At 43.0% G+C, this 10,522-nt stretch overlaps 1 protein-coding gene across 7 annotated transcripts; it reads left to right on the top strand.

The window, feature by feature from the left end:
• Positions 1–313: 313 nt before the first annotated feature.
• Positions 314–5,145, top strand: LOC132834819 (uncharacterized). Of its 7 annotated transcripts, none has more exons than XM_060853880.1 (5): positions 314–530; positions 869–1,351; positions 1,783–1,899; positions 4,281–4,313; positions 4,731–5,145. In XM_060853880.1, exons 1-5 carry the CDS (start codon positions 347–349, stop codon positions 4,787–4,789), a joined length of 876 nt encoding a protein of 291 aa, XP_060709863.1. In that variant the 5' UTR covers positions 314–346; the 3' UTR covers positions 4,790–5,145. The 7 variants fall into 7 exon arrangements, with proteins under 7 accessions (XP_060709863.1, XP_060709865.1, XP_060709864.1 ...); XM_060853882.1 differs by having other exon boundaries at positions 1,783–1,880; XM_060853881.1 differs by lacking the exon at positions 4,281–4,313.
• Positions 5,146–10,522: the final 5,377 nt, after the last annotated feature.

Genomic DNA, 10,522 nt, shown 5'->3' on the forward strand with positions numbered 1-10,522 from the left:
TGCACACAGCATTCCATCTGTGGCCTAACCAATGTTTTATAAAGTTTTAACTAGACTTCCTTGCTCCTATATTCTTCACGCTGGCTAGTCAAGGCAACCATCCTATACACCTTCTTCACCACCCTGTCTACCTGCGCTGACACCTTCAGGGGATCTATGGACTTGTACACCAACGTCCCTTTAATCCTCAGTGCCCCCAGGAACTTACCATATATTGTGTATATTCTCTGATTGTAGGATATGGAGATCTATGGAGCCTGCAGGAAAATACCAGAATCAGAGGGAAATAAAATGAAAAAAAGAAAACAGACATAAGAAAAGTAAACAGCATCACAGACAATGCACAATGACCAAAGATGAAATGGAATCTAATTCACTGACATTCAATGTGAAGCCAGATAACTCAACAGTATTTACCTGCACTGTTCTGAATTCCACAGGAGGAACCTCATCGATCTGTCCATCCTGGAACACACTCACAGGACCTGGATGTGAAGACTACCACCTGAACTTGGTGGTAAAGCTGAATGGTATGTGAACTGGGTAAGAGGAGGTATTGGGGTGTGATTACAGGGGGAATATTTGGGAAATACAAAATGAGATTTGGTAATGTTTTAGGACAGAGAGCTGCCATTGAACAATTATGGAGTCTTTATTAAGTTGAAATTACTGCGTGTATAAACAGGTAGAGCCATGACAGACAGCAGACACAGATTTCCGAGGAGCTAGTTTTGCTGGATATTCTGTTGAGGAGGTAACAGCCCAGATATATGGACAAACGTGTAGATGGGGTTAACATGATCATTTCACAAAGTTCTACTGCAGATATTAATAAAATGATGAATGTTCTATTCAATGCTGTTTCTAGAATCTGATGAAATATTTTCTACTGACGAAAGCCCCTCATCATTGACAGCGCCAAAGGGACACAATGTGACTTTACCCTGCCAATTTGAACTTGACAACGCTTTGCCCTTCACTCTGCTTTGGATCACATCTGGAAATATTAACAAGTGTCTGTCCTCTGTTCACATTGAGCAATATGAATTTCATTTTAACACCCGCTGCTGTGTGGATGGCAAGTCAGCACAAAGAATCTTTAACCACAGCTCATCTAATCCTACTGGTAAAATACAGTTCCACAACCTTACCATTCAGTCAGTGGAGGTGATGGACACGGGCAGGTATCTCTGTGTTATACACGGTGTGACGAAAGAGAAACCTATCTGGAAGATTGCAGCAAACATCTCCCTCACTGTGACAGGGTCGAGTGTGGAATCTACTCAGAGCCCCACCTCAACATCTGGAATATCCCAGGGGACCAGTGATGGAACTCCCACAAACAGGAAACGTAAGTCTGACAGTTGAAATAGGAGTCATTCAACATCAACAATAATTCACCTGAGGGATGTGTTGTGCAGTTTGTATCTGAGGTAAAAGTTAGTTCAACTTCATTTGTTAACCAGTCGCCCCAGGAAACCTGCAGTGATGTCTGGAGTAGTGAATCCTCAGGCAACTCAATATCTGGAAGATACTCCATGATCAGCAGAATAGCTCACACAAACAGGAAAATTAAGTACAACAATCTGGATTATGAATTATTTCACATCAGAAATTCCAGCTGATAAATTCTGGATTTGTAGAGTTTGTAGCTGTTCTATTTCCTTCCTTCATCATGAATAATTCCGGATTCTAACCGGCATGTCAGGTAACCAGTGTAACCAACTGTACGTATAACACACAGCAGCACAGCGTCCATGCGTTACTGCTTCCTCCCTCTAGGTCCTTGTGCCATTTGCAGTAAGATGCGGATTTCTATCCTGGTTTTATACATGGTCGCACTAAGTTGCATTCACGGAGTGACTTACAGAATGAGAAGGGTAAGAAGCTCCAATGAAGGTATGTGAGAAAATGTAAAATGTTTGATCTCAATCTGGAAAATAGAGTTTCAGAAAAACTACTCAGGATGATTCATAAAATCATAATTCTAACAATCTCACATATTAATTTATCAAAGGGGAAATTACACTAAATAATATATATTATACTAATAGAGACCCTCCAAACTGTTATGCTACTCAATTTGATCATGCCTTCCCTCTCTCTTAAATCCATTTATCACTTTGGTTCGGTATCCCTTAACATTCATACCTAACAGAAAAATCTCTCAGTCTCAGTTTTTATATTTTCAGTGAACCCCAACACAGCAGCATGTTAGGAGAGACAGTCCCATTTCCACTGCTGCTTCACTTCCTGATATCAGCCCTGTAACTTCAACACCTTGTTTTCCAGCCACACACTAGAGAAACATTTTCTTTCCTTCTCCTTGCCTAAGTCAATCCTTCTGGTTATATGTTACTCTGTTAGATCATCCCACAGTTTTCTGCATCAAGCCTAGTCCATACAAGCTGTCCTCATTACCAAATTCTTTTAGCATCATGGGAAATCTCCATTACCTCCCATCAAAGGCTCATGTTGTCCTTCTGAGGTGCAGTAGACAGAACACGAGCATAATTTCTACCTTCCTACCCCTTTGTATTCCAACATGCATCATATACAATTTGTAAGGTGCAATTAAGGAGGGCCAATTGGATCCCCTCTTTTTAAGCTCCTCAGTTGGTAAAAACAATAGTTTTAATTCATTTTACTGTGCAACTGTACCTCAGACCAATCAAAATGTTGTTTGCTGGTTAACCTGAAGTGAACAAGGGGCCAATTAAAAGGTTTTTTTTTGTTTGAAAGGTGAAGCAGTTTTATTGTTTTCTAAACCCCAGAAAATTTAAAGCAAATTTATAACAAACACACAAACAAGGTCAAATATGTGTAAAAGGGAAAGTGTCAAGTCCAAAATAGAACATAAAAGAATATGCAGTTTTTGGTGTTAGGTTATAACCTGAGACTATGGCTGTTGAATTGATACCTTGTATGCTCAGCAGTGGTGAATATTGGAGATATCTTTGAAATTTTGGTGAACAGGTGGTTCTCCAATTTACATTATTACAGGATTGTGTTCTTTGAGAAATACTGAAAGAAAACAGGGAGTGGGGAGAGAAAGTGAGAGAGCAAATGCCCTCCAGTTCCAGTTATATATCAATCTTTTCCTCTCTCTAATGCACTGCCAAAGCAGCTGCTGAAATATGGTTTATTTATATATTGCCAAGCTGGCTTCATCGTTTTCCAAACTGGATAATTAGCACTTAGGTCTTTCATACAACATGTGAAACCTGTCCACAAAGCTGTAAGTTAAACAAGAGGTACAGATTTAAGTTTCAATGCCTTATGACAATTAGGTAACTTTCAGCTCAGACTGGACCTTGTTTATTGATTGTTCTCATGATCAGTTGATCACAGAAGCCATTTTCATCATTTTGTCTTCCTTTTAAAAAGAATTTTAGTGCATGACGATGAAATCACAAAATGTGAAAGCTGAAAAATCCATTATCCATATTTAATCATTACCATGACAAGTTTAAAATTCTATTCGCCTTTTTAACTACATTTTGTAACTGTCCACTATCCTTTAGTGATTCTGTACATGAATCCCTAAAGTTCTCTGCTCATACAGAATACTTAGATTCTCATTTTCATATTCTCCACCATCGGAGCAAACTGGATATCTTTACACTTCCACACAAGTGGAGAATGTTGTGGTTTTTCTAACCCTCCTCAAGTAATGTTCCAGTCCAAGCTAACAATAGATTTATTGTTCCTTGGATGCTGCCTGACCAGCTGCGCTTTTCCAGCAATACATTTTCAGCTCTGATCTCCAGCATCTGCAGTCCTCATTTTCTCCTAACAATAGATTTAGTCAAATTAATGGCTTCTTGAAATATTCTATTTGTTTCATATCTTATCTGTGAACTAGTGTCTTCTTCTCCTTACTTTCATTCTGCATTTATAGTTGTGCAGCTGTGGTTGGAGTCAGTGACAATTGGAGATGGGATTGAAGAGTTTTCCAGTGAGATCCAGGTAGAGTTTCTTTTTCCAGGAAAACCAAAGGAGCACAGATTCAGGGTAACTGTACAGATTGGCTAGGATCAGTTTCAGTGCTTCCGTTATATAAATACAACAAGGGGTCTTATGTAACTATTAAATAGCTCACTTTGAGATATACTTTTTGAATTCACCATTTGATCTGTTCAGAAGTCCATTTGAAATCACTTCCTGATTTTGACAATTCCTGAATCTGGAGAGTTTTGGAAAATCTTGTGCAGTATCCTACTTACAATAATTTTACATTGTTCAAACCTTACGTTATCAAATGCTCCTTATTGTTACAGATGGAGACAACCATGATATTCAGGAAGTGAGATGTGAGTAGATTCAGTCTTTCAGTTTCATCACCTCAGCAAACACCAAGACTCTTTGATCTTTGGATCACGTAATGAGAAAGTCCCAATTTATTACTGTATCTGCATGAAGTGGAGCACATTAAAGGTGTTTCCCTCTCTTAGTATCCAAAGTTAAAAATCACACGACACCAGATTATAGTCCAACAGGTTTATTTGGAAGCACTGGATTTCACAGCTACCTGATGAAGGAGCAGTGCACCAAAAGCTAGTGCTTCCAAATAAACCTGTTGGACTATAACCTGGCTTTGTGTGATTTTTAACTTTGTCCATCCCAATCCAACAGTGTCACCTCCACACCTTACTATCCAGGCAGAGAGCACAGGGACCATAAATGTGACAGTCCAGCTGATATCCTCAAAACCCAATGTGTTTTCACAGGTTATAAGACGGTAGACGCTCGAACTGCAAGGCTTCCTGCAGATAAATCTTTCACCTAATCGGCTGATTGAATCAAACCCCTGGCAGCAGCTGCTTGGCTCACTGACCGTGCTGCAGTAACATGGTTACCAACGCAGAACATAAAGACTGTCACTTTCCACTCTCAAACGGCAGAGGACCCGGGTCATGGAATGTTGTGGCTGGAATATGGGATATGTTCAGGGCTGCAATTGACGGTCTTTGACAGTTTCATTGTTAATTCAACAAGGATGTGACACAGTGTGAAATTCATGGAGTTTCACATCAGTAGCAAAGACCAATTTCAGTCCCTGCTGAGGAACAACAATGCAACACTGCGAACGATGTCGCTAATGCAATGGAGAGGCATTCAATAAACATTGTTTCAAATATATAATTGAATGATGTGATGCATTATCCCTTAAGCAGGAATTTTATTTTAAAAAATTTTAAAATGACCTACCGGTAGTGGCCAGAGGTGTTTTCCCTCCACAGAAGGAGCGGGAGCAGCTGTGGAAGTGACACGGACCAGAGGGGCTGCTGGGAAGGAAAGTAAGTGACCATATATATCAGCAAGGTGGCAAGCAGGGTCCGGGACATCTCCGATCAGGTGCATAAGATTCTGAAAGGGGAGGGCGAACAGCCAGAAATCGTGTTACATATTGGCACCAATGATATAGCCAGGAAAAGTATCGAGGATATAAAAAGTGATTTCAGGGAGTTAGAGTGGAAGCTGCAAAGCAGGACGAACAGAGTAGTGTTCTCGGGTTTCCTATCGGTGCCACGAGATAGCGAGGCGAGGAACAGTAAGCGGGCGCAGCTGAACACGTGGCTGCGCAGCTGTGTAGGAGGGAGGGCTTCAGATATGTAGATAACTGGGATGCCTTCTGGGGAAGGTGGGACCTGTACAAGAAGGACGGATTGCATCTGAACTGGAAGGGGACCAATGTCCTGGGTGGAAGGTTTGCTCGAGTTGTTCAGGAGAGTTTAAACTAGTATGGCAGGGGGGTGGGAACCTGAAAGGTGGGAATATACCAGAGGTGAGAGTTGATAGAGATGAGGCAATAGCAAGAGGTAGTGCAGCCAGTGGGAAGGAATTTCCTGGGAAAGAACCAAGGGATCGGTTAAAGTGTGTTTGCTTTAATGCAAGGAGTATCAGGAATAAAAGTGATGAGCTTAGAGCATGGATCAGTACCTGGTGCTATGATGTTGTGGCCATAACAGAGACATGGGTTTCTCAGGGGCAGGAATGGTTGCTGGATGTTCCAGGGTTGAGAACATTTAAAAAGAATGGGGGGGGGGTGTAAAAGAGGAGGGGGTGTAGCACTGCTAATCAGAGAGGGTATCACAGCTACAGAAGTTTCCATTGCCAAGGAGGCTCTGCCTACCGAGTCAGTATGGGTGGAAATTAGGAACATCAAGGGAGCAGTCACCTCATTAGGGGTTTAATACAGGCCCCCCAATAGCAGCAGGAAGATTGAAGAAAGCATAGGTGGGCAGATTTTGAAAAAGTGTGAATGTAGTAGGGTAGTTGTAATGGGTGACTTTAACTTTCCCAATATTGATTGGAACCTCCTTCAAGCAGATGGTTTGGAAGGCGTTGTTTTTGTAAGGTGTATTCGGGAGGGTTTCCTAACTCAGTACGTTGACAGGCCGACAAGGGGAGAGCCCATTTTGGATTTGGTGCTCGGCAATGAGCAGGTCAGCTGTCAGATCTTGCGGTGGGAGAGCATTTTGGGGATAGTGACCACAACTGCCTCACATTCTCCATAGCTATGGAGAAGGAGAGAAGCAGGCACAATGGGAGGATATTTAATTGGGGAAAATGAAACTATGATGCTATCAGACGTGAGTTGGGAAGCATGGACTGGGACATAGTTCCATGGAAAGGGCACTCTAGACATGTGGAGACTGTTTAAGAACAGTTGAGCGAGTGATGCTCAAAGGTGTCCCTCTGAGACAGGCAAGAAGGAGTAAGATAAAGGAACCTTGGATGACGAGAGCGGAGGAGCTTCTCGTCAAAAGAAAGAAGGCAACTTACGTAAGGTGGAGGAAGCAAGGGTCTTGCTCAGCTCTAGAGGATTACAGGCAGGTGAGGAAGGAGCTCAAAAATGGTTTGAGGAGAGCCAGGAGGGGACATGAAAAAGATTTGGCAGGAAGGATAGGGAGAATCCAAACGTATGTGAGGAATAACAGAATGATCAAAGAAAGAGTAGGGCCGATCTGGGATAGCATAGGGAACTTGTGGATCGAGTCTGAAGAGGTAGAGGAAGCCCTAAATGAGTTTTTTGCTTCTGTCTTTACAAAAGAAAAGGACCTTGTAGTGAATGAAATCATTGAGGTGCAGGTAAGCAGGCTGGAACAGATAGAGACTGAGGAAGTTCGTGTGTTGAAAATTTTGACAAACATTAAGATTGACAAGTCACCAGGTTCAGACCACATTTGTCCTCAGCTGCTTTGGGAAGCAAGAAATGTGATTGCGTCACTACTTGCAAAGATCTTTGCATCCTCGCTCTCCACTGGAGTCGTACCTGAGGACTGGAGAGAGGCAAATGTAATTCCTCTCTTCAAGAAAGGAAATAGGGAAATCCCCGGCAATTACAGACCAGTCAGTCTCACGTCTATCGTCTGTAAGATGTTAGAAAGGATTCTGAGGGCTAGGATTTATGACCATCTGGAAGAGCATGGCTTGATTAAAGGCAATCAGCATGGCTTTGTGAGGGGCAGGTCATGCCTCACAAACCTTATTGAGTTCTTTGGGGATGTTACTACACAAGTTGATAAGGGTCGAGTAGTGGATGTTGTGTATATGGACTTCAGTAAGGCATTTGATAAGGTTCCCCATGGTAGGCTCGTTCAGAAGGTCAGGAGGAATGGGATACAGGGGAATTTAGCTGTCTGGATATGGAATTGGCTGATCAACAGAAGACAGCGAGTGGTAGTGGAAGGAAAATATTCTGCCTGGATGTCAGTGGTGAGTGGTGTTCCACAGGGCTCTGTTCTTGGGCCTCTACTCTTTGTAAATTTTATTAATGACTTGGATGGGGAGATTGTAGGATGGGTTAGCAAGTTTGCAGATGATACAAAGGTTGGAGGTGTCGTTGACAGTATAGAGGACTGTTGTAGGCTACAGCGTGACATTGACAGGATGCAGAGATGGGCTGAGAGGTGGCAGATGGAGTTCAACCTGGATAAATGCAAGATGATGCATTTTGGAAGGTCGAACTTGGAAGTTGAGTACATGATTAAAGACAGGATTCTTGGCAGTGTGGAGGAACAGCAGGATCTTGGTGTGCAGGTACATAGATCCCTTAAAATTGCCACCAAGATGGACAGGGTTGTTAAGAAAGCATATGGTGTTTTGGCTTTCATTAACAGGGGGATTGAGTTTAAGAGCATTCAGATCTTGTTGCAGCTCTATAAAACTTTGGTTGGACCGCACTTGGAATACTGTGTTCAGTTCTGGTCGCCCTATTATAGGAAAGATGTGAATGCTTTGAAAAGGTTTAAAGGAAGTTTACAAGGATGCTGCCTGGAATGGAGGGCTTATCTTGCAAAGAAAGGTTGACTGAGCTCGGACTTTTTTCATTGGAGAAAAGGAGGAGGAGAGGGGACCTAATTGAGGTAGCTGAAAATGTGTTGCTGGTTAAAGCACAGCAGGTTAGGCAGCATCCTAGGAACAGGAAATTCGACGTTTCGGGCATAAGCCCTTCATCAGGAATGAGGAGAGTGTGCCAGGCAGGCTAAGATAAAAGGTAGGGAGGAGGGACTTGGGGGAGGGGCAATGGAGATGTGATAGGTGGAAGGAGGTCAAGGTGAGGGTGATAGGCTGGAGTGGGGTGGGGGCGGAGAGGTTAGGAAGAAATTGCAGGTTGGGAGGGCGGTGCTGAGTTGAGGGAATCGATTGAGACAAGGCGGGGGGAGGGGAAATGAGGAAACTGGAGAAATCTGAGTTCATTCCTTGTGGTTGGAGGGTTCCCAGGTGGAAGATGAGGCGCTCTTCCTCCAACCATCGTGTTGTTATGTTCTGGCGATGGAGGAGTCCAAGGACCTGCATGTCCTCGGTGGAGTGGGAGGGAGAGTTAAAGTGTTGAGCCACGGGGTGGTTGGGTTAGTTCGTCCGGACGTCCCAGAGGTGTTCCCTGAAGCGTTCCGCAAGGAGGTGGCCTGTCTCCCCAATATAGAGGAGGCCACATCGGGTGCAGCGGATACAATAGATGATGTGTGTGGAGGTGCAGGTGAATTTGTGGCGGATATGGAAGGATCCCTTGGGGCCTTGGAGAGAGGTAAGGGAGGAGGTGTGGGCGCAAGTTTTACATTTCCTGCAGTTGCAGGAAACTAATTGAGGTATACAAGATAATGAGAAGCATAGATAGAGTTGATAGCCAGAAACCTTTTCCCAGGGCAGAAATTGTTTACATGAGGGGTCATAGTTTTAAGCTGTTTGGCAGAAAGTATGGAGGGGATGTCAGAGGCGGGTTCTTTAAGCAGAGAGTTGTGAGAGCATGGAATGCGTTGCCAGCAGCACTTGTGGAAGCGAGATAATTGGGGATATTTAAGAGACTGCGGGACATGCATATGGTCACAGAAATTTGAGAGTTTGTACATTAGGTTTACCTCACATGAGGATCAATGGTCGGCACAACATCGTGGGCTGAAGGGCCTGTTCTGTGCTGTACTGTTCTATGTTCTATGTTCTAAATTAATAGAACAGATGATCTGACAGTTGTCAATGAGACCATTTTATCCCAATGCTGCCAATGCTTGATTCATTCTAGTGTTAAAGTTGTTTGACAGAGTAGATACAAGCCAACTGTGAAGAAGAGGGGAACATTAGTACAACATTAGAGTTAGACCTCTTTGGAGTAAAATCAAGAAGCACTTTTTAACCACAAAGCTTAATAGAAATCTGGAGCAACTTCTCACAAACAAAGGTTTGGTGACTTAGAGTTGTCAGGGGGTCTCTGCGCTGCCCTCTCCACTTCCTGACTCACAGACTGCAGTCAGTGGGAATAGGCAACAGCACTTGCTTCACAACAATCTTCAACACTAGTGCACCACAAGGCTGAGTTCTCAATTTCTTACAGGTCGTTCTGGTATAACATGTGCTTCATCAACACAAATTGGCTATAACATGATTGATGAACTATGGGTGCAGTTTGGATAATGCAAACTTCCTACTGAACAGATATAGCAATTATCTGTGCTGAGCTTCTACAGTGTGGTTTTATTTTGTGGTTTTCCATAATGCAATTTTCTATAACATGGGCTCACAGCGGAACACAACTGTCATGTTATAGCAGAATGACCTGTACTCTACTCCCTGTCCACTCCTGACTGTGTGGCCAAACTACATCCACAAGTTTGCTGATGATACCTTGGATCCCATGGGCTCTTAACTTTTGGACCAGTCTTCCATGTGGGACCTTGTCAAAGGCCTTACTGAAAGCCTTAGCTGCACAATCCTCATCAACATATTTAGTCACCATTTCAAAAAACTCAATTAAATTAATCAGACAGGATCTCCCTCGAGGAAATCTGTCCTGACTATCTCTGATCAGTCACTGCCTTGATCTCAGAATTTCTTCCAGTAATTTCTCTACCTCTGATGTCTTACTAACTGGTCAGTAATTATCTGGCCTATCCCTACTGCTCTTCTTGAACAAAGGAACTGTATTAGCTATCCTCTAGTCATCTGGCAGTTGGCCTGTGGCCAGAAAAGTATTAAACATCTCTGTAAGGGGCCTAACAATTCCCTCCCTTGCCTTCCAAAC

Source organism: Hemiscyllium ocellatum, chromosome 42, assembly GCF_020745735.1.
Source record: "Hemiscyllium ocellatum isolate sHemOce1 chromosome 42, sHemOce1.pat.X.cur, whole genome shotgun sequence".
Taxonomy (NCBI): Eukaryota; Metazoa; Chordata; class Chondrichthyes; order Orectolobiformes; family Hemiscylliidae; genus Hemiscyllium; species Hemiscyllium ocellatum.